The 24142-nt window shown below is 38.8% G+C and overlaps 1 protein-coding gene and 1 long non-coding RNA gene across 20 annotated transcripts in view; one reads left to right on the forward strand and one right to left on the reverse strand.

Moving 5' to 3' along the window:
• The window catches only part of WNK1 (WNK lysine deficient protein kinase 1), a 106229-nt gene that overhangs the window by 23936 nt on the left and 58151 nt on the right, over positions 1-24142 (forward strand). For 15 of the 16 annotated variants that reach the window (XM_072039579.1, XM_027463421.3, XM_027463441.3 and 12 more), the window contains exons 2-4: positions 10284-10456; positions 14821-15041; positions 17011-17168. In XM_072039579.1, the coding sequence (XP_071895680.1) occupies positions 10284-10456; positions 14821-15041; positions 17011-17168 (552 nt within the window). Of the gene's footprint in view, positions 1-10283; positions 10457-14820; positions 15042-16917; positions 16943-17010; positions 17169-24142 lie in introns of those variants that run through there. The other variant, XM_072039631.1, reaches the window with a different exon arrangement.
• Positions 5308-22207, reverse strand: LOC119714359 (uncharacterized). 4 transcript variants are annotated; one of them, XR_011810143.1, is made up of 4 exons: positions 22066-22207; positions 18765-18836; positions 12255-12334; positions 5308-5743 (listed from the first exon to the last, which is right to left on the reverse strand). It is a non-coding gene; the product is annotated as an uncharacterized lncRNA (long non-coding RNA). The 4 variants fall into 4 exon arrangements; XR_005261479.2 differs by having other exon boundaries at positions 11969-12334; XR_011810144.1 differs by lacking the exon at positions 5308-5743 and adding an exon at positions 5870-5999 and having other exon boundaries at positions 11969-12334.

The raw sequence follows: 24142 nt of genomic DNA on the forward strand, positions 1-24142 counted from the left end.
GATAGCAAGCTTACCCCTTTATCTTCCATGGATCAAATAGAAATGTTAAAGTGAAAATAAATAGAGTTTTCTGCTCTAGTACTGCTTATTTCTGTGTAGCACAGCATTTTGATTACTGTCCCTTATGTTCATCCGTTGAGGCTGAACAAACTAACTAAAACTTTCAGCATTTTTTTTTCCCAGACTTCTGTGTAAGGAAACACAAATGCTGCCTAGAGAAATCCTAGAATAGAAATGACTGAAGCCTAAACAGTTGCTTGCCATTTTTAGACCACATTTTCAATGACCTGCGAGATTCCAGAGAAGGTCATGCCTAAGCTGTAGGTTTCATATCTGCTGTTTTATTTTTCCCTCCTATTGGTTGTGAGGAGAGCAAAGAAAAAACACGTAATTGACTTGATAAAGTATGAATATAAGTTTCCTGAAGCTACTGTGCAGTTGCCATAGCTGTATTCTGCACTGTGAAGAGTGCAAGTGAAATAATTGAGATTTCCTGAAGGAAACTGTGGGATTAGGCAGTATATCGATTTGTTGTCATTATTTTCAGCAAAACTAGAATTTGGTTCTTGGATCAGTTCCTCAACCCAGCCTGATTACTTTGCTTGCAAACATTGAGGCTGGCAAGATAAAGAGGGGAGAGGAGTAACACAGACTTGTATTAATGTGTGTTTACACACGGGGCAGTCCTGGAGCAACCTCACAGGTGGTGTGATTTTGTTATTTTTATTTTTCCTGGGAAAAGCTCGGTGCTTTACTGCCTGGTCATGCCCATGTTTCTTAAAATTGAAGTGGAAAGCTAAGAAATCAGACAGCGTCCTTATCTTGGAAGCCTGTCAGCCAGCCCTGTTCTAGCTCTTTTGGAGCTGTATAGGGTCTTTTCTCCATCAGTATCTTTTCTGGAGAGACCTGGGATGTTTCTGGTTGTCCCAGCCTTTAAGCAGCGTGCTTCCCCCTGTCTCCAGTGAGCATGGTATCGAAGTGCACTGGTGTGCCATCTTTGGTACTGCTGGAAATACAAATTCCTCCCAATGCTGCTGTCCGAAAAAGATAAACTCTGAGGGCAGTGTTGCAATTTTTTTGTCACCTTACATAAAGAGGAAACGTTCCAACCTGCTGCTGCCCTGCAGAGGGGCAAAAGTTTGTTTGCTGCTGCTGTTTTCCTGATGCACGTTGTATTTACACGCTCCTTATCTTCTGATTCCACTTCTGCTGTTTGTTCAGCGTGAGGAAGTGAGGCAGAATGACTTCATATCTACCTGAGTCAGTGAGATCAGCTCTGATGCAGCGTTCCTTTGTTTAAGCCCTTTGTTTTTGCATGATGCAGTTATTCCTGTACTGACTGCTTCCTGTACAGCAATAGCTGTATTAGAAATAGGCCTGTTCTGAGTGTCCTTGTGAAACCAACTTTCTTTTTTCTAGCTGAAGACTTGGAAGAAGCTTGTAATTGTGACTAGTTACAGGTCAGTTGTGTTTAACAATGCTAGAACTTGGTACCAACACGCACACAGGCCACTATTAATGCCTTGTTATCGGTGTCTCAGTGAGGATGGCTCTTCAAGCATAGGTCAAGTCTATGACATTGCTGCCACCAGGTGTCTTAGATGCTGCTTCTGTGCCTGCTGGCACGGGTGCTGCATATATGAAAGTGGAAAAAGACCACAACAGAGGACTATAATTATTGGTGGTGTTCTCCCTGCTTCCCCCATGCTGATGAATCATAGCTTCATCAAAACTAACAAGCAGTTGCAGGAAAAATGGGGAGCAGTGCTAGTCTCTTTCAATCATATGTGTAGGCTTTGGTTGTGGATACTCCCTCTTTAATGTTAGATGAGGTTGTATTGCTTATCTTCTGAAGCTTCAACATCACCTCTTTCAAAAATGTGTAATTGACTTCAGACTAAATCCTTTTAGTGACAGCAGTATTTTTTTTGTGTGTGTGCATGATATTGCTAGTTCTGACACAAACATTAAAAAAAAAAACACCACGATACAACACCCTTTATTCTGTCTTTAAGTACAAAGTAAAAAGTTACTGGTGCTTTCAGTAAATCATCAAACTATTTCAAATCTAGCTTTGGATTTGTATAGGATTTGTTGCCGTGAAGCTTAGACAACAGGAAAAATAATTCTCTTCCAAGAGAGAATTGGAAGCTCCCCTCCAAGTCGTACATTTTCGTATTCAGTGTGTTAGCAGAAAAGGTCAGTTGTGCAAAGGTACATGGAAGTACCTCCTTGTTGCAGACTGCTTCTGACCTGTGTGGTCTGCTGTTTGCCAATTCTTTGTGTTTGTGTTGTTTTTTTCCCTTGTGTGGTGTGTTTTTTTATGAATGGAGGAACCCTATTGAATCAAGCCCTGAATCAGTAATCACCTCGGAAAGAAAAATAAACAAGGAAAGCCCAGAGGTTTTTTTTTTTTTTTTTACTGACCTACTTTCTCCATCCAGTCACCAGAACAGTTAAACTCTCATGAGAAGTTTGTCTAAATTTTGACTGATGCAGGTTTTTCTGCTCCCTTTTTGATTATTTGGCATTTGCCTTCTCTCTTTCCACCCCCAATCAGTTCACCCAAGTATCATCTCTGTCGAGATAACGTGTACAGTTTCTTGAGTTCTGACCTTTGGGTATTAGCACTAAACTTGCACATCTTTGCTGTATTGCTTCTCTCTATTGATTGTAAGATTATTGATTATAGTAAGATTATAATCTTATAAGATTATTTTCTGCTGTGCTATTCTGATTTGTGCATTGAAATGCTAGAAATGAAAATGCAGAAGATAACCTATACATTACCTTCTTTTCACCAGGAAACCATACAATTTAGCATGAGTAATCCCCTGACCTTTCGCTTAGGATGATGACTTGTGTTTTTGCCTCAAATTCAGAGCATTTTTGAATACTTCACTTGAGCAGGGAGAAGTCTACATAAAACTATTTACCCATAATCATAAAGTTTAAAAGGTGTAGTAGATCACTGTTTTAACCATCCTCCTTTCCTATATATGTTAGGATTATTTGTATGCTCACTTCAACTGTCTGTAGCTTATATAAGGTTGAATCTTCTTGTGGAGACCTGCCAAGGAGGTCTCCACATACATGAAATGGTACTTAGAGCAAGTGTAACCTTGGCGTTGCCTTTCATTCTGCAGCCCATCCCAGGCGCTTTGTCTTTAGTCTTCAAATTAAGATGAGGATGAGGAGGAAGGGGACTGAAAATTGTTGCTTGCTAGCATCCAGAATATAGGAGTACTAAATTCCTCAGGTTTACTTACTTATTAACTAATCCTTCTGTATTGATACGACTGCCTGCTTTTCTGCCATTACACGTCTTTGTTTTGGGACTTGCAGCCTAATATCAAGCAGAAGATATTCTTCCCTTCCAGCAAGCCACATGACTTCATGCAAACACAGAGATTGATGATTGATCTTGGTTTCTAATTTCTCTAAGCGAGGACAAGGAAGCAACACTGAAGTAGCAAGCAAACCCTTTCTTTCAAAAACCTTTCCAGAAATCTTTGCAGAGCTGTTTCTGGGGACGAATGGCCTGGGCTGCTGGAGGGACAGCTAAGGAGTTTTACATTTGGGAGATGCCTAGCCTTCTGAAATCTAAGAGAATTTTAGATGTTGCTTTGTGGCGAGGACTGACTCTTTTCTTAATTTTGTCTGTTTTTGGCAAGCAGTTTTTTGGTTTATTTTATTTTTTTTCTTAGCTTATCTTTTGGCCAATGAATTTATATTTTTTGGCAGAAATAACATTTGATTTATCTGAAGAACAACCAGTGTGTATAATAAGACAGTCTGTTTTTAATAAATTATTCCACGTGTGTGGAGTGCAGCCTGGAAGCACTGAGAGCTGTGTTCTGGCAATTCTTGATACAGTGACTTCTTGTGTGCTGTGTTGGGGTATCCAAATGTGGCACTCACTGTCCTCAGTAGCCACAGTGTTAATATATTGCATTTCTGAATGCTTTATTCAGCAGCTGACAACCTTGGCAGCTAATGGTCTTCCCCCGTGTGCTCAGAGCCCCCAAATTATTATCAAACTCAAATTTTGGAAGCAACCCCTATTATCTTACATGGCAGAGATTTGCCTGTGAAAGGCTGGGCTACTGGAAGGTAGGAGAGCTGTGCAAAGAAGCAGGAGTTGCCTGAACAGCAAATGGTTTGCAGACCTGATTTGTAACTCCATGGTTAGCTAAAGATTTATGTAACTCTATAAACATCATATTATACAATTAAGCTTCCAAACAGGGTGCTCAAATGCTCTGAACATTTGAGAAACTGTATGCCAAACAACAACAAAAAAAACCCTCTTGCATGCTTTTACAACAGCAGATGCTCAGCTGCATTTAATCTGTTCTTTGTGTTCAGAGGCTTGTAGAAAGGTACACTGGTGGAAGGATATGTGGAGATCCTTAATCAATCTTCATGTCTGCTGCTGTACAGAGATGCATTTTAAGCAGTATCTCCCCCCTTCCTTTTTCTTTCTCATGTTCTACCTAGTCTTTTAACATTAGGAAGTCTAACGTGGTTTGTGTTGACACAGAAAAGTAGATGCAGCTCTTGTGCAGCCAGAATTCCATTTCTAGGTAGGGACTGCATAACGCTGGATGATTTTTAAGCTCAGTGGATTCTTTGTTGATATTTTGTTAATCTAGCTTAATGGTCGCTGTACTCATTTTTCCTCTTAACTGCTAGATTTTTTCAGGATGAGAACACTGCAGCCTACAAAGCCTTGGTTCCATTAGCAGCGCTGAATATCAGAGCACTGTCTTGCTAGCTTCTCCTCTGATGACCCCTCATTAACCTTGCCTAAAAGGCTTGCAAAGCCTTTCTCATATGCTGCACAAATGCACACAGAAGAACATTTGTCTGTTCTGTATACTACTTCTTCCTTTGAATAATAGGCTGGGAGCCGCAGTGACTTCCCCCCAGATTTCAGCCATTTGGAAAGCTTGACAAAATGCCACTTGGTGGATATTCACCTTGGTTGTGAGTCAGTTTATCTGTAATTCAACAATGCTTTGAAAGCTGACGTGACCGTACATTGTCAGAGCACATCACTCGAAGAGGAATTTCTTACTAATTTGCCTGGTGTTTTCTAGCACATCTCTCCTAGATAAAATCTAGACAGTGCAGCTCTAGAGTAGTTCTTAAAATAACACACACAAAACCCCAAACCAGCCGAAGCCCACTGCCTGTGCGAGCAGTGTAACAATGCAGAATTTCTGGATCGAGTGGCACGACATGCAGAAAGCTAGCAAAACCTGTCTGTAGTAGGCAAAGTGCTCAGTCTGTTTCCTCTGTTGGGTACCTTCCTCATACTGTGGAAGAGGGAGCAGCTCTTTCAGTTCCTTAGCAGAGTACAATTAACTTTTAAGATGCATGAGCAGAGAGTGGATCTAGTTGCTGCCATGTGGGGTATTTCTCTCGTTGTCCACTTGCTTGGTTTCTTGTGCCCATGTGCTGGAGAGCAGCGTGTTACGTCTTTAGTGCTTACCTGTGTCCATTTAAGGCCCGTTGAGTGTGTCAGTTCTGTCTGTAATATCACGTAGGGTTGCTTGCTCATAGTTAGCAAAAACGGACATTGAGGCAAGACAGAGGGTGAGACCCTTCCTTGAGCTCGCTGTGAGCAGAGCAGGGTGGCCGGAGCGGAGCATGGTGCCTCCCGAAGGCAGCTGCAGGTGTGCTGTGCAGGTAGGTGGGCTTTCTCGTCACCGTGTTTCTGAGACAACACTGAAAAATTCTGCAGGAAGATGGTATATGAGCAACCCGGCTGAAATTTAAGATTAATTTAGGTGACAAATGCATTTCCTTTCCTTGTTCAGAAGGATGCTGAACAGATATTGAGCTTTGGCTGGAAAAAGTCACCAAGGGAATATAGAGAACTTCTGCTGATGTGCCTCACTTTCTGTGGCTTGGCAAACCAGCTAATTTATGTGGGGGAGTGTTTTTAGTTGTGTGTCTGTTCTTCTTTTTTCCTCTTCATTTATATAAGGTACCTAGGCACGGGGATAGAAAGCAGGTAGTAACAGTTCAAAGTCACGCTCCTCCAGATGGGGTACCTGGTTTATCACGAATGGCCAAGATTCCTGTCTTATGCAGAATAATGTAAGTACCTCTGATAGCTGTTTCCTGACCAAAAGAAGTCAGAGGGAAGTACGTGGATAAATGAAAACTGCCGAGGAAAGGTTATTGAATGGTATCGAGCCAAACAATTGTTTCACTTACTGCCTCTCTCTGTTCAGGCCCCTGGCACTGCAGAGCCGTGGGTCACGTGCTGGGAAGCCTTGCTGTTTGTCCTGGCTTGTCAAAACAATTTAATGTAGGTGGAAAGGAATGAATGAAATGAACAGAGTGGGCTTGATGCATCTGTTTCAGTTTGTTCGAAGGGCAGCCCAGTGATTGGGATGTGGCACTTGAGTCCTTCGGGGAAGCTATCGGTTCAGGAAGAACAATGCTGCCCAATTTATGGGATAGTTAAGTCCATTTTAGGAAGCAAGCTCTCCTCGAGTTTGACAGCTTGTATATTTTTAAATATTTGTGCTATATCGGCTCAGCACATGCTATAACTGAGATGCGAGAATGTGATTTGCTAATGTCTAGGCTTAGGAGTTCATCTTGTCTGCCTGGGGTTGCTTCATTATATGGTAAAAAAGGAATGACTGAGGGAGGAGGGAGGGTGTCCAATTTTTTTATTTTTAGTTGAAATTCCAAAACAAATTGGTCTTTGAAGGATAGGATATCAAGCCATATATTATTAGCTGTTCTTAAAGTGGTTTCTTCTTTATAAATTTGTTTCTCAGACTTAAGAAAAGCATCTTATGCCTTTTTTGTTTTGTTTCTGGCTATCAGAAATAAAAATGTAAGTTAAAACATTAAAACTGTTTACCCAGTCTTATGCTTTGTGATACTGAAGTGTCAAATTGTGGAATCTGTTTTTGCTTCTGGATGGAAGCAGCAAATAGATGCTGCTCTGATCTTTCTATATACCTCTTTAGACCTCAAGCTGCAGGGAAAAAGGCTGCAGAGGATATAGATCTTATTTGATTCACCTTTAATACAATTTAATCAAAGGTAATAGCTTACTTTAAATGATACACAATGATGCTTTTTATGGTTTTGTTAGAGGTGGAGATGCGCAAGAGCCACCCTTGCCCCACTGCCTCCCTTTTGCTTAGCCTGTAGGCTATTTGCAGCTTGCATTGGAAGGTAGTTTGTGCAAGTATAAGCACCAGTCTGTGTATACGGATTAATTTGGTTGGTATAATTGTACGCGAGGTCTAGTATTTTCTTGATTGCTGGTTTTCTTGCCTTTTCAGGTACATTCACTGTTTTCTGCTACCTAGCTGTTCCTTTAGGGAAAGAAATAGAAATATGTGTCATGGATGAGTGTGGGATCCAAGGCAACGAGGGTAGTTAGAGGCAGTGTGCATTGCTAGACTTAGGAAACAAGTGGCCTCTCTGTCCTTTTCTTACAGCTCTGTTTAATGTTAACTTCTGCTGTTGCAGTGCACTCCTGGAAGGTGTGATGTTCCCTTGGTTGCAAAAACATAGCTGTTTGCTCTGGGTGGGATTTGTGTTTGTTTGCCTGTGTTTGCGTCCTAACTTGTCTGAGTTCATTAGGGCACTATGACTTTCAAAGAAGTGTTGAATTAGCCTATTGTCGTTGTCTGGATTTTTTTTTTCTTCTATTAACGCCAGCACTGAAGTGTTGAGTGTCTGCTTTAAACGTCACAGATATGCTTGCAGGAACACGATGCTACCATTAATGTGACCAGAAAGAGAAATGACTCAAAATATGCGTGCCCATTAGGAGCCTGTTCATTGATAAGAGTGATTAGCACTTGTTAGTTTCTATTTGGGGCTAGTAGTGCAGTGCTAGGGAAGACTGAATGAGGCCCTTAAGGGAGATCAGGCTTACGCAGGTTTAGATGAGAATTTAATGTCAAGTGTGGGTTAAAATTGGTTTTAAAAAGTCATGTTTGAGGTAGGTGGCATGCACAAAAATGCACAAAATAAAGGAAATTTATCCAAATGTACATCCGTGGTCTACTTTTTAGACAAACGTAAATGCAAGTATTCATATTACATAGCTAAAATTAAGTAATATAAAAAAGTAATTGTTGCAGCCAAGTGCAGAGGCTGAGAGCACTTTGCTTCGTTTCCCTTGTAAAAATATTATTTTATTGTAATTTTATGTTCTAAGGATTGAGTTTCTTAAGGCATGTGCATATGATCTGTTGATTGAAGTACCTGTAGCAGCTCATTGCTTTTCTGCGTCGCAGCTGTTTGTAACAGTTGGGATTAAATTGGTCTTGGACAGAATTTGTGCTGCTGCTTATTGTAAAGAAAGGAAAACTATTAGCGGTATAAGGCAGCTCAAACGGAAGCATTCCTTCTATATTGAAAATAAAAACACAACACAATCTCATCAGATGTGAATGTTAAAGAATTTGCTTAGTGTTTCTGCAAGCACGATCTAGCAAAACTTATGCTTGCTCAAGGATGCTTTCTTTTAGGTGCGAGGGGAAGTGGTAGTGCTAATTTCTGCAGAGGGGAAGTGGTAGCGCTAATTTCTGCAGAGAAAAATAGTTTCAGGATTGAAAACTCTTGATACCTATTAGTTAAATTCATGACATGAATTTGGCACCTTCCAAAAAAAATCCCAAACACAGAAATATATGTGATTGACAGTTATAAGCACTGATCTCTGAAGTAATTGCAAACCTGTTAAACATTCACCTGGAAGACTTTTACACTCCTGAAAACTGGAGCTTCATCTGGAAATGAAGTAGGCTGTCCGTGCCCAAAGATACTCTGTGGGCCTCTTAGAAAATGTTGATAATTTAAGCAACTAGAGGATGGTTTAGATATTAACATGGCTGAATTGTATTGAGAAAACACATTAACTGTTAACAAAGGAAAAGGAGTTACAGCCTGGTGGACAATAGAAGGTTGAGTAAACCCTGCATGCTTATTCTGCCTTCTAATTGAAAAGGAAATATGAAATGGAGTGACTTAAAATCATTGCCCAGATTTGACAAAGGTCACTAGCTATTCGTAAATAATGGGTAGAAATGCTGATTGTAAAATTCTTGTCTTTAAGTGTATCCTGAGATGTTTTGAATACTACATATGGATCCAATTCATGTCAGTTGATCAGGCTGACTGGTGTGACTATGCACTGGTAAACTGACAAAACTGAAAGATGGAAGGAGGCCTTTTCTCCTTCTTTTGGGACTTGCAACTTGTTCTGGAAATAGCTGGTCAGACTCCTGAAGATATTGGATAGCCATTTGTTGGTAGATAATACAGTAATATTGTCCAGGAATGCTTTTTCATGGTTTGTCTCTGGCCAAAAGCTTGCTGTCTCTCTAACGTGAATTATGTCTTTGTTTTCCTTGATGCTAGATTACAGGAAACTTGCTCAATCATGAGGTCATACTTTTAATCTAAGAAAATCTAACCCAAATTCATTTGTCTACCGTAAGTGCATCCAACATGTTAGGTTTGTTGCTCTACTGTCTTCATGGAGAGTTAATGCAATCTCTTACCAGTGGTCTGGATTCTATAAACAAAGGAATAACTTTTATACATACATACATATATAATATAGATATACACATATATAATATAAATATATATAATATACAATATATATATATACATGCATTATATAATATATATATTATATAATATATAATATATATAATGCATATATAATATATGCACAAATATATATATGTATATATTTTATATATGTATATATATATATATAAATATATATATTTATATATATAAATTTATTTATATATATATAATATACATATATATATATTTGTTATATATATATATATATATATATATATATATATATATATATATATGTATATGTATATATATGTATATATATATAAATAAAATATCTGTGAAATGTGCCTCAAATGATTCTGTTTTGCCTGTCCTTGAATACTTGAACGTTTTAGGACATTAAGTTCCACTGCTACCTCAAGTCAGAAAACCTCTTTGGAGTGTGGGAGGGAAACAGGAAGAGAAAATTCCCAGTCTCCCTGGACTTACCTCTGAGAGCAATCAGACTGTAAAGGAAACTAAGATTTAAACAAGCAATAATAGAATGTCTTCTAAATAAACTATTTAAGGGTAACTGGGAGCAAAATGACATTTAAAAGATGCTGATGCTTGTTCACTGCCTGTACATAATTGTTCTTCAGATTGTTGCTTTTCTAAGCAATAAAGCAAAGCTTTCTTTTCTTTTTCATTAGGATCGGAAACTGTCCAAGTCAGAGCGACAAAGATTTAAAGAGGAAGCTGGGATGCTAAAAGGGCTTCAGCATCCCAATATTGTCAGGTTCTATGATTCCTGGGAGTCTACAGTCAAAGGAAAAAAATGTATTGTTCTTGTGACGGAACTCATGACATCTGGAACGTTGAAAACGTAAGTAAATTCAACCATGTCAAAGCATATGATAAACATTAGCACAAAATTAGAGCGCTAGAAGCAGCTGATAATTCAGAATAGATAAGAACAAAGCCCTTTTAGTGGGAACTGAACTTCTGTAGGGAAATTCTTGTTTAAGAAGAGTCTTGGTACTGCAGGGTACAATGGATTATTCTTTAGGTTAGCAAAATTGTCAGATTCTTCTTTGTGATAGTAAGCACATGCAGGAGAACTGTAAGATTTTGTGGTCTCATAAAGAGAATGCTCTATTTTTACTTTTCAGACCTTTTCCCTTTCCTATCAAGCTCACTTCTGTTTGGCGTGAGGCTTTGGATGTAAAAAGAAACAAAACCAAAACCACCCTTTTTATTTAGTTGAAACTTCATGAAGTAGTACCTGAGAAAAACCTGAAAGTATTCGCAATTCTGCCATGTAAAGTAGTTGAGTGAAGCTAGATCTGTCTTTAAGTCAGACACCAGCAAATCAAACTGCTGTGAGGGCCCTCTAGTGGTGTGTAAAGCTTGGAGGGAGTCAAACAGAAATCATGCCTTTGTCTTGCACTGTACAATCTTGCAGAGATGTGAGCTTGTTCAGAAGCATACAGTTGTCATAAATCTACTGGAATTAAAGTTGCCAGGATTTGAAATTCATATATTGTGGGTCATCGTCTTAATTTGTTGCCCATTTAAGTCTTGGAGAGGCATTCAGATCTTAAATATGTGAGCAGACTGTAGGAGCTGGAAACAATTTGCAGTCTATTTGGTTAAAATAGCCTGTGAACTTTTAGTGTGTTTTTTTTTTTTTTTTGTGATGCTTATTGATAGCCACAAATGAACATGCTTAAAGCAGGAAAAAATGCTATTGGGAGTCTGGACTGTAACTATATGGAAGTCTTTGTCTCTTGAAATAGTGCTGGAGGTTTAAAGATGTTACAACTTTTTCTTTCTCCGTATGTTTGGGAAAGGCTTTTGTTTTTCTAAAGGTTGTTTAAGATATTTCAGATGAAGTAATAGATCAATTTCTCTATGTCCTGTACTTAAAGCAGTATAAAGGTTTTACAGCTCTGGACAGGTGCTTCTATTTACAGTTATCTATTTTCATGATAGTCTGTGTAGTGTTAGATGTAACTTTCTTTTTTCCCTTTTTTATCCTGTTCTTTCCCTCACAAATGTAATGTTTGGATTGTCTTGTTGTGTAGTAGCATAAGCAACATAATACAGTAGTAACAGACAGCCATAAGATAATGTTTTGATGGGAAGAAATACTTTATATTTGCTGGCCATGGGATTATTTTCTACTCTAACTGATGGTCTTTTTTTTTTTTTATCCAGAAAAAAACTATTTTTCTTGTTAATTGCTATCTCTTAAACTGTAAATTTTTTTCACCATTGTGTACTTCGTTATATTTTAGTTTATTTTTGTCCACTTCACTTAAGACCTGACAGGTAAATTGTATGAGAAATTTCTGAAACACCAAATTTAATATCATTAATACCATATTTCGCTTACCTGTGTCATATTCCTGGTTTTGTACTGCGCACTTGTTTTAGCATATGAAATTTGACGAAGTATAACTTCCGTATATTTTCAGTATGTCTATATTATCTACTTTTCATGTAAGTGGTATCTTCCTCATTTTGAGACTAGGGACATAGCCATCGTTGCCACTTTGTTTAAAAAAAAAATAATGACCAGACTTAAGTCTCAACCTCTGGTCTTGTTTCCTGAGGACACTGTAGTATGTGCTTCTGATCTACTTAAAAAGAAAGTGTTAATTATCTGATAGGATACGTGCCTTCGTAACTATTTCTGCTAACTTAGTAGGGTTTCCTCTAGCTCCTGGAGATGAGATGCTGTGATAGGTCACGAGCCTTCCTGTTTAAAAAAAAAAAAGAAAAGATTGAGACAGCCAAGCTCTAGTTCCTGTTTTTCTCTGTTCATTGTAGTTAACTATTAGGAGTGTTCTGTGCTCAGATCAAATACCTGTCTTTTATGTAAAATAGCCAAGAATGACATTAAGAGCAAGTTCAGTGCAGGGTCACCAAGATGGTCAGGGGCTGGAGCACCTACTGTGTGAGGAGGGGCTAAGAAAACCGGGCGTCTTCAGCCTGAAGATGGGAAGCCTTTGGGGGAGACCTCGAAGCAGCCTTCCAGTGCCTCTGAAGAAATCAGAGGTTCTCTCCCTTAGTGCGTGGCAGGAGGATTAGAGACAGCAGGCATACGTTGAAACAGGAGAGGTTCAGACTGGGTACAAGGAAAAAATCCTTTACACTGAGGACAGTGAGGCCATGGAGCAGGTTGCCCCAAGTCCATCCTTGGAGATTCCCAAGACCCGACTGGATATAACCCAAATTAACCTGGTTGACTTCGCGCTGACCCTGCATGGAAAGGGCGCTCAGACCAGAGACCTCCCAAGGTCTCTCCTAACCCAAGTTACCATATAACGTTAGGAAAATTCAAAGCATACTGGTTAATATGGCTGTCCGTGTACTTTTAAGTATTTATACATTTCCATTTTGAAATGCTTTCTGCCCTAAGTGACACGTGCCTTAGTTCATGCCAGTGTTATGGAAAAATTATAGCAACACTGCAGGATGCTGGGTGATGGTTGGACCCAGGTCCTTTAACAGTGAGGAGCTGGCAGTAGGCTAGCATAGTTGAAACCAAGAATGTAATTAGGGATTCCAGATGCTGAACTGAAGTGCCCCTACCATGTGATCTTTGGAACAGGCTCAAGAGAGATGAATGAGGATTGTGTCAATAGCAAGAATTCAAGTGGTAGCTGATGTGATCCAGGACCTCCTTCAGCTTGTCTCCTTCCTTGGCTTGGCTTTTCCCCTGTCCGTCTTTACGTTCTGTTTTGAGACTCCTTCTGGAATAAGGTCCTGATGGCTTTTACAGTTCTGCTTTCACAGCAGAATTATTGCTCGCAACTTGCTTTCCAGATCTTCCTTTGAACCAGAGAAGTTAAAGTAACAGGGATTTATATATTGAATTTTTATGTTGGCATTGATTTAAGTAATTTTATCAAGATTTATGCTCCTGATTAAGTGGATATGCAGAAGAGACTGAACACTGCCACAGAATAATGGAACCGGACTTGGTTTTAAGAATATGTCTGCTGAATTCAATCCTGGTCACGGAATTTACCACCAGTCTTGTAGCAGTGTAAAACTGGTCAGATTTAACTGAGTAACGTTGGCTACATAAGAATAAAGTTATTGCTGTATGCAGCAGCTATTTCAGCAGCTCCTTCTCTAAATGTATTTCAGCCTGCATTTTTTAAAAAGGAGAAAGAAAAGAACTCTTCACTTTAAACTCTTCTACCTGGAGAGGGATAGTGGGACTACACAGCTGGAAAACACTTGAATACTGTCATAGGTTGTTCACCCAGTGGCAACTCTAATCTGTTGAAGTCAAGCAGTAGGATAAGATCACGCTCCTCTGTCACAAGGATTGGAAAAGATTGGAAAAGATTTTTTGACTCTTCTGACATGGATTTTAGAAAGCAGCAATGTTAGAAGAGTTAAGGCTGTTCGAACAGTTAAGGGATGCTGACATTATGTACGAACTCTTCTCCATCAATTCTTTGGCATAGCATTTTAAAAGATTTTTTCTCACGTTCTTACCTGTCTGTAGGTTTGAAATAGCAACTGCTCAGATTCAGGTGATCACATCTCATGTGGGATAGCACCAGGGAGGTGGTCTCTGAGAATTTCTGATTTGCTTAGCCACTCAGCAAGTAAATTTGAATCAGATTTAAAGTGTCATCTGGGGTGCTTGGTCAAAAAGTTTGGACTAATATTGATAACTGAGGTATAATGACTTCATAGCTCTTGCACGGTTTGCAACAGCTCAGTACTTGGTTGTTCTTTGTTAGCATCTTTGGCCCTACTGCCCCTGCCCCCTGTTCCATCAAGGAAAAGGTTATAACTATTTATAGTGGTAAGTGGTTACAGGATGAAAAGTAGGGGGAAATAATCCTCTCAAATAAGTAGATAAGGGAGGTGTAATACAGAAATTTTTAACTCTTTGCTGGGGAAGCAGTGCCTTGAGACTTAGCAAACTGAGTGTTTTTGTCTTTCAGCATTATAGTCTCCTGGTTAGAAGGAATTGGGTAGAAATTCTCAATACGGCAGTTTGTTTTAGGAGGGGGTTGCATCTTTAGCTCTTCGATTGTGAAATGCATGGGTAGTTTTTAAAATAGAGGGTGAAGCTGAAATTTTTGAATCTAATTACTGCTTTTTCACTTCAGAGCATCAAATGGTACAGCATAATCTGCTACTTGGTAGCAGAACTTGATTTTGAAAGACAATGGGTTGACATTGGAACCTGTTTAATGTACTATTATTTTTCACTAGGTATTTGAAAAGATTTAAAGTGATGAAAATCAAAGTACTACGAAGCTGGTGCCGTCAGATACTGAAAGGCTTACAATTTCTACACACACGCACTCCTCCCATTATTCATAGAGACTTGAAATGTGACAACATCTTCATTACTGGCCCCACTGGATCAGTCAAGATTGGAGACCTTGGTCTGGCAACCCTGAAGCGAGCTTCTTTTGCCAAAAGTGTGATAGGTAAGCCTCTACTGTTTTGAAGGCTGGTGAGCCAGTCTACATACTTGGGAACTTGAATCTTAAGAGCTTTCCTTAAAAATATGGTTTCAAAGGTACATGGTCAAAGCCTGTGGATGTGCAGGCTGGGTTTCCCGTCTGTTGAGATTACATGTTGAAATGCTGGTTGTGTTTTTGATTTTTTTTTATATTAACATTAAGTATTTCAGTGTAGATTTACTGCCTTGCCCAACAATTTCATGTAACATTGTTGATAAAACCTCTCTTAACTATAAACCTCATCTTTAATATGCCTCTTCAAGAAACTTCCAAATGGATTTTGGTGACTGAACAACACTGATATTTAGTCTAGCATTAATTTGTATGACCAATATTTATGATTGTCATCAGGTGTTAATATTAAATCTCTTACATTTTGTGAGTAATCAAAAACTAAGATGTATCAAAAAAAACAAAATACTGCAAATTGTGGTATAATGTCTTACTCAGGAAGTCCCCAGACAGTGGAAGGGGATACATCGTGGAAGTGCAGTCCTGTACTTAGTCTATTCTTAAGTATCCCCTAATGACCTTTTTTTTGAGAAATAAACTATTGGGCTGATAGAACTAGGATGACCTTTCCTGTGAATTCTTTATAGAATTGGTTTTATCAGCTTTGTTCTTGTAGTTGGGTGAGTAGGCTGCCGGAAATGAAGTTGCTTTTATTCCTAGTATTTCAGCTTGCTAAAATGCAATATTGCTCAACAGTCCTGTTCTAGATTCCCAGATGGGATCAATGATGTATACCTGTGAACTATCTTGCAAGTAGTCACTGAAATATTTCCTGCTTCTTAACCAGGTCATAGTATTAGTAGGAATGAAAAATATCTAGTACCAAAAAAAAATGATTTTCTTAAACATACTCTTATTATTTAAAAAATTACAGCTTTGTCTTTTGCTGTTAATAGTTAGCCTTTGGATAAGTGGCTACAACTGCATTCTCTTTTTCTGGTTTCATGTGGTGAAAAGGAGCAATGTGGTTGTTGAATGATTTGTAAACTGTCTTGAATCTGGTGTCTGCAGGAAATACTTCTGTGTTTAAATTTACAAGCAAACTTGCATCTCTGGCTTAAAGTAAATCTGATCATACAACGCAATCCTTTGGACTGCAAAGAGGGTGCAGTGATGCTTCCCTGAGCAAAAATTCTCTTCAAACTCTTTAAATGGGACTTGTTGAATCTCACGCTCTATGCCTGTAACTCAATCTCTCTGTATTTCTAAGTATTTTTGACTGTAGGATGTTCCTCACTAATGCCTGTATCTGCAGTAGGCCTATAAATATACTGCAGGTGGGAAGGTAAGTATATGAAGAAGAGGGCTCTGGTGAGTGGCCTTTGCAGAAAATTACTTCTTATCCTTTTTCATGAAGAGTTATGTTTTAACGACAGAGTTTTTCATTGCAAGGCCTTTCCTGAACTATTCTACCTGAAAAAATAGGTGGAGAGCACTAGGTCAGAGACTAGCTGTGGGCTCCTACCAGTACTACTTCTTTTGCAGCAGAGGGCAGTCAGGTAATTCCTGAAAACAGGTTTAATGTGCCTCCTTTCTTACAGGGAGAAAAGGTAAGTGTCTTAACTCTCTTTAGTATTTGGTTTGCAGCCTATGGCTAGTCTGACTGTTTTCCCCTCTTCTTATCCCCCTTCCCTCCATTTGATGCCTGATCCAGTCTGTTTTGATTCTTACACTAACATGCATCAAACAAGAATTACATCAGCCCTTTCATGCCATTCTTATTCCATAAAGACCTTGCAATGGAAGACTCACAAAGTATGTTGATGGAACAGAGTGACTAAGGGTTTCCTCCCTCTTCTTTTTGCCTCCACTTTCTCTTGTCTCACAGGTCTGCCCAACTGCTTCCTCCTGCGGTGAGTAACGCCAGCAGCCTCTGCTCGCTTTGAGACATTTAGAGTCTGAATCGTTCTTTTAATTTAAGGTACCCCAGAGTTCATGGCCCCCGAGATGTATGAGGAGAAATATGATGAATCCGTTGATGTATATGCTTTTGGGATGTGTATGCTAGAGATGGCAACGTCTGAGTATCCTTATTCTGAGTGCCAAAATGCTGCGCAGATCTACCGTCGAGTGACCAGCGTAAGTTCCTCCCCGCTACTGATTCTAAAGCTATGGCCACTAGCAAGGGAGTACAAACGGTTGATCAGAAGCCTGTAAAATATGTGAATGGAAATAAAATTTTGCATATGTTGATACTCCTTCAGTATATTAGAAGGTATAGCTTGGGATTTAACAACAGCGACTACAAACAACCCAGCAACAACAACAAGAAAACACATGAGAATAACATTATTTTCTAAGCGACTGAAGGGTTGGGGGTAGTATTTCAGCCCTGAAAGCTAGTTGGCAACTTTGTTCTCTAAAATAAAGCTGGTTCACAAATTCAGAGCACTTTGCTGTAGCAGCCTGCCAAGACGAATCATAAATTGTTACTTACAATGATTTTAAGTTTACTGAATACCAGATGGCTCTTAGCTACTGTGTCAGGTGCACTTCTCATAATTATGCAGTGGAAGTACTTAATCAATAGCAGGAAGATATTTCACTGTGAAAAGTGCTGGTAAATGCGGTAGTAGTGTTACTAATGAAACCAAATAATGGTGAAAAGGTGACCAAGAGCTGAATTTTGCCCATTTGACTAGAGTAAGTAGAGCCTACAGACCTTGAACATACAAAGCAGACTAATGTTAGAAATTCTGAGAGTGGTTGTAGCTGATATACTTTATGGTCTCTAAAACAGTACCATGAGAACTACAGCGGCATAGTAAAACTAACTGCATACATTCAGCCCTCTTATCTAAGCGTTCAGAAAGAACATAGCGAGGTGGCCATTTGGAGAAGCAAAAACTTGCACTGTTTTTTTTCAGAATATCTGTGCACACATGCAAAGGGAGAAAATGACTTTCACTAGCCTACAAATTGAGGAAAGAGTTACTCCTGTTAATCTTTTAGTGTGTATTATCTTTGAGAAGTTGAGGATTTAATAACAAATGGCTTGCTTACGGCTGGAAAAAATGCTTATTCCTGATACCTCAGAGTATCAAAGGCAGATAAAATTGCTGACTGCAGACGGGGAGAAAGGGCCTTCATGGTAGAAGCAATAAATCCTTGAAGGAAGGCTTGGTGAAATAAAATGTGATTTCTTGCTTGAAGGGGAATGTGGGAGAGGGACAGGAGGAGGAAGAGGAAAAATAGGTGTTTTTTTGAACAGGTGTTAAGAGTATGTTTTATTTATATATATATATGTATATTTTTTAGTATGTTGGTGAACTTAGCTGTAATCTTCTAAGTCAAGAGGAACAAGGGTAAAATCTAGTGATAAATTGTGCATGTTCTGATGTGTAAGCTGTCTGGATCAGTGAAAGAAAACAAACTAGTTTAGCAAAACAGTTCTAGTGGTATCTTCCAGTATGCTTAGGTTTGTATATTGACCAGAGCCAAAGAAACATAATTTCAGTATGCATGGGTACTTTATATCAAACGGGTACCTTCCATTCCTTAAAGTGTGCTAGGAACTGGGCTATGGTGAGAATAATCAGCTTTTGAGACAGTCCCAGGCTTGGAAGTCCCCAGGTCTGTCATTTCCCTGCTCTGTGAAGTACTTAGCAATTGGAAAGCCTTGTAGGGGTTTGTAGTAGACTTATTTCTATACAGACTTACTGGATTTCTACTTACCACTTGTTTCTTGTACCTTTAACAAACTTGATACTTCTTTCTCCCCGCTGTGTTTGGTTGACTGTTGATCTTCTAAGTGGACAAGAAACATTGAATGGTAATTTTTTGGTCCGTCCTAACACATTTTTTACTCTTCTCTGCTGTTGGTGGTTCACAGATTGAATTTCATTGATTTTATTTCCTGCTGTTTCATCTGCTGCTTGGTATCTCTAAAATGCATTTTTATATGAAAGAAAATATTTACTTGATTTCAGAAGGAGTAAAGGACAAGAAAATAAAATGAAATGTGCATTTCTCTGCTTCCAGGCAGAGAATGAAAGGCTGTGTATTTTGGTATCTTTGGGTTTGTTGTTCTTTGCATTACAGTCACAAAGCAGTCTATTTAAAAACGAACAAAAAGAACAAAAGCCAAAACAAACACTTGAATTAGCTTTCAAGGAATACTTTCAATGAAGAAACAATGATATTATCTAGAAATGAAGCATAAACCTGTCTTAAATGACAATGGAGAATTCAGTGGTTCTTCCATAACACGGGCAGCACAAGCATGTTATGAAAGCGAAATAAAATACTCTGTGGCTCTTTTCACGTTGGTAAAAAATACAAACAGTTTTCTACCCTTGTCCTTTACTCTTTGTAGAAGAAAATAAGATTCTCTTACTCTTATTTTGAAGGATATTTCAGGAGTTCTGACAGTATCTGTAGTTATGGTTGAGGGGTGAACCAGCAGAGAAATTCAGCACTTAGAAGGAAATTGTGTGAACCATCAATAACAGAATGGATTGGGAAAACTTCCTGTAGGAATGCATCCAAAGGTACTTACCAAAACATTTCCTTTTAACTTAGGTTAGAAGGTGACTGTGGTTTGTGGTAGGTGGTTAGCACTTCCAATTCTAACCTCTAGTTTGCTGCTTTTCTAGGAATGTTTAGACCAGTCGAGGTAGGAGCTCTAGTTCTGCTTGTGCCTTAAATGGAAGGATTATTTTATCTGCATGCATACACAAAGACCAGAGGGGAAGATGCTAATGGCAGTTTGTCATTGAAAGCTTGTGAAAAAAGATCATAAAAGATCATAAACACTGAAACTCCAAAGGCAATAAGACAAAATGTACAGCCACTGAGTGCAGGAGATAAGTATTTAAATTGTTTGATTTCCCTCCACCCTTTTGCAGCAACTCTTGGGCTTGGTAAAAAGCACAGTTGCTGTGTTAGCTTAGACCCTAACTACTGCTTAGGAGAGAAACCTGTATAAGGAGTCTTAATGTCCATGGTGTCCTGTCAGCTCTGGACTTGGTACTGCCAGCTTACATTCTTCTCTCCTGTTTTGTCTGTATGTTGGTCTCTCTTCTAGGATGGCCTTCAGCTGCGTTGCTTTCTGACCTTATTCCTTTTGTGATTAGGATGGCTCTAGCCAATGCCTGATTCTGCAGCATTGGCTTGAGGCATTTGCCAAGATTGCTCAGAATATGTGGTGGTTCTACCTTTTCAGGGTTTTCTCTTTTTTTTCTTTTTTTTTTCTGGAAGCAGTTTTCTGATGAAGTGATGTAGTTAGGTAAGCAGAGACCTAGATATCAGATCTAAAGGCTGAAGTTTGTCTTTGTGATGAGACTTTATGGCCCAGCTGATTATTGTTGCTTTGCATCGTGTGCAACAGCAATGCTGCACAAGTCAGTCGTTTTGCTGGATGACCATCTTGTCTGTGTGCTCATTGAGAGATTCTTATTTTTCTTTAATAAAGGAGCACTGGGGTAAAAATCCTGAATTTTCCCTGGCATGGAAAACAATTGTTAAACTGGTTTTCTGGCTTGACTTTGTTCAGAAGAATTCTTTTAGTAGAAGAGTCTGAGTAAAAGCCCCCTTTTTTTAAAAAACAAAACAAACAAAAAAAACTGTCTGCAATTTTTAGGGGCCAAGGTGTTATGTTGTTTTACCGTTCTGGTAAAGAAGTCAGGAGGAGTTTAACACAAAGTATTTACCTCCAGTTGTGTTTGCACGCTCTACCACATTCAGTCCAGACGTTATCACTAGCAGTTTCTTTAGAATAGAAAATACCTGCATGTCTTGTTGCTCAGGTATAAGAGTCTAGCCTCCCTCTATTTTCATCAGAACATAATGTTGGAATTTTGTCTCCACCAAAAGCATATATCCCTCTTTGAAGCTATCCTCTACTGTTCTTTGGAAATGGCTCTAAATAAATGAGTAGTTAGTACTTAAAGAAGCTATGATTTGGGGGATTATCTTATTAAAAAAAAAAAAAAATCTGTGGTTTAAGCAGTAAATCTCTTCAGCTGGGACTGAATGCACCCCGTGGGCACTTACTGTGTCTACATGACCTCAGAAAAAACACACCTAAGCTTTTAATTGGAAAGTAAGCTACCTATTAATTAAAGCTACCCATGAAGGTAGTGTTGTCAGCTCCTGTGATTTTTTTTTTGCCCCTGCCCAGTTGTGCAGACACAGCTGCATGATGCAGTACTAGGTTATGCAATGCCTCCGCCTTATTTTGCAAGTCCAAACTGTATCAAACAATACAGGCAGTTTAATACAAAATGTGATAATGGTACTTATTTGTCAAATAATTATTTATAAAAAAAAAAAAAGTGAAATAAGATCTTGGTAAAATTTGGGAAGATTTTCATGTCTGACACCGTTCCTCTCTCTCAACTGGTATTCTTTCTTTGACCTGTTTCATGCATATTTCAATTATTTTGTCACAAGAATATATTCAAAACGGGCTATATGTGTATTTAAATGAAAACAGATATTTATAGAACAGACATCTTAAGTATGATTTCTTAATTTAGTCTGTTTGGGAAGCAACTCAGCGGAGGCATAACTGCATAGGTGCAGCTGCTTTGTCTCAGTGTGACATGTAACCCATGCAGTTGCTTCAAAAGCTAGTTTGTTTTTTTGTTTTTTTTTTTGGCTTACATTTGCTCTCCACTCACAGATGTGGTACGGACCTTGGCCACTTCTATTCTCTGTCTCCTGCAAGCTTTCTTTTTGTAGCACAGAGATTATTTTTCTAACTACATAGAGGTACTGGTTGCTCCATCTCCAATGCTTGTATATCTAAGTCTGAAATTTGCTAGATGATTAACTAGTCCTGGGATGAGTAAAATGACACTTAAAGGGGTTTATTTTGCAGATACATCTCATTCTTGCATGACTATCACTAACATAAATCCAAACATGTTAATTCCAAAAAAAGTTAAGACCATCCTCAGTTTTAAATGTACTGATCATCTAACGTGAGTGTGAGCAGAACATTTTTTTGCCCCCTCCCGTTATATAAACTTACCTTTTAAATTTTCCCGTTAGTGTTGTTCTCTGTACTTAATTTTCTTCATGCTTAGTTGGACAAAGTGAAGTTTTATACTCGTCCTTGCCTTCATCAAAAGTCCAGTCTCTTCTCTAAATAAATATCTGCCTTCTGAGCCTTAGGATGAGAAAAAAACATTTTGCATTTTGACTTAAGAAAACAAAGCAAAACACAAAATGTTCTGTACTGAAATGTTCCACAGAATGGGCACAGCTTTTTTTCATCTCTGTTGTACTGAGCTTAAAAAAGGCCTGAGGGAACAAGGTACATAATGAGTAACCAGACCAGGCAGTGTCTAACTGGTTTGAAAAGCTGTAATTTCCCTAGCTTGTGGGAACTGAAGCTTACTGGTTAGAGTGAAGGTCATTGTCTTGGCTAGAAACCAGTCACTTATGAAGTGCTGCAGTTTGGTCAATTGAGATTAAATTAATTTCTTCTTTAGTGACTTAAAAGTTAGACATCATAATTGCCTAACCTAATCAACTAAATTCTTTATTTTCCTTAGAGATGAAATGGTCAAGTCATCCTACCTTTGTCTTCTTTTTTGTTCCCTTAAGAATCCTAGGCAGCAAATATAAATGTTTAACCTTTAGACTTGTGATTAGTTTTACTTGTCTAATGAATATTGATGAATATCCTATTTTACTTTCTAGAAGGAATTTGAGGTTTGTTAAGTGTACATAGAGCTCTGTTCCTTTACCTTGAATAACTTGGTTTCTTAGCCTCATTCATATACATAGAGACACCCTTCCTACCAAGTTCTCAGGCAAAAAGCATTGGTAAGGAACATTGGAAAAGCAGGGAAAGGGAACCCTCAAATAAAGCAAGTAGTCTTTTGTTAAAGCACATACTGAAAATCCCTGAGCCTTCAACCAAGCAGAGGAAACATAGTAAGAAAGGGAAAATTGTTGTAATTGTGTTGACTGAAGGAAGAAAATTCAGGCACTTAAGTATCAAATGGAAAACAACAAAAAAAAAGCACACCAGGTGTAATTCCTCTGTATCACACTAAATGAATTAAATAATGAATTAAATGCAGCTGAATGGCCAGTGACACCCTTCAGGCGTCCATCCTGGGACCAGTACTGTTCAGTATCTTTATCAACAACATAAATGGTGGGATCAAGTGCACCCTCAGCAAGTCTGCAGAGGACACCAAGCTGAGTGGTGCAGTTGATGCAACAGAAGGAAGGGATGCCAGCCAAAGGAACTTGGACAAGCTAGAAAAGTGGGCTCATGTGAGTTTAATGAGGTTCACAAGGCCAAGTGCAAGGTGCACCTGGGTCTAGACAACCTGTACAAGAGAAGATTGTGCAAGACTGGGAGACCTCATTGAGAGCAGCCCCGCAGAGAAGGACTTGGGGATTCTGGTGGATCAAAAGCTCAGCATGAGCCAGCAGTGTGCGCTTGCAGCCCAGGAGGCCACCCATATCCTGGGTGCATCAACAGAGTAGTGGCCAGCAGGTAGAGGGAGGTGTTCAAGGCCAGGTTGGATGGGGCTTTGAGCAACATGATATAGTGGAAGGTGTCCCTGTCCATGGCAGGGCTTTGGAACTGGATGATCTTTAAGGTTCCTTCCAACAAGAGCTGTTGTGTGATAGATTCTATGATTAAAGAGTATGTAAGCTTCTGCTGCTCGTCTTCTGTAGCCATTCAGCTCAGTTGCAAGCATTTTAAACAGCACTTCTTTAAGAGTGAGGAATCTTCCTGAGTGGAAGTACAGTCACTGACTCATCAGTTCAGAAATACATAGCCTTAAAAATGGAAGGGGGACAAAATAGGAATACTAGGTCTCAAAGCATTAATAATATCTTAAGTTTTGTCTTAGTTAAGTCCCTCTTTTTAGAGAAAAAACAACAATCTAAGTAAGAAACAACAGGAAACAGCTAGAACACTGTGATGTAACATGCTACACAGTTTACAAAACTGGGGTAGATATATGAAGTTGGAAGGAAAAAGACTCATTCAGCTCAATTCCTTTCTAAAAGTAGATCACTTCTATGGGTTTGTCTTAAGAGACATTTGTAGTATTTAGCATCAAAAGTGTCTAGATTAC

The sequence above is a fragment of the Anas platyrhynchos genome, chromosome 1 (genome assembly GCF_047663525.1).
Source record: "Anas platyrhynchos isolate ZD024472 breed Pekin duck chromosome 1, IASCAAS_PekinDuck_T2T, whole genome shotgun sequence".
Taxonomy (NCBI): domain Eukaryota; kingdom Metazoa; phylum Chordata; class Aves; order Anseriformes; family Anatidae; genus Anas; species Anas platyrhynchos.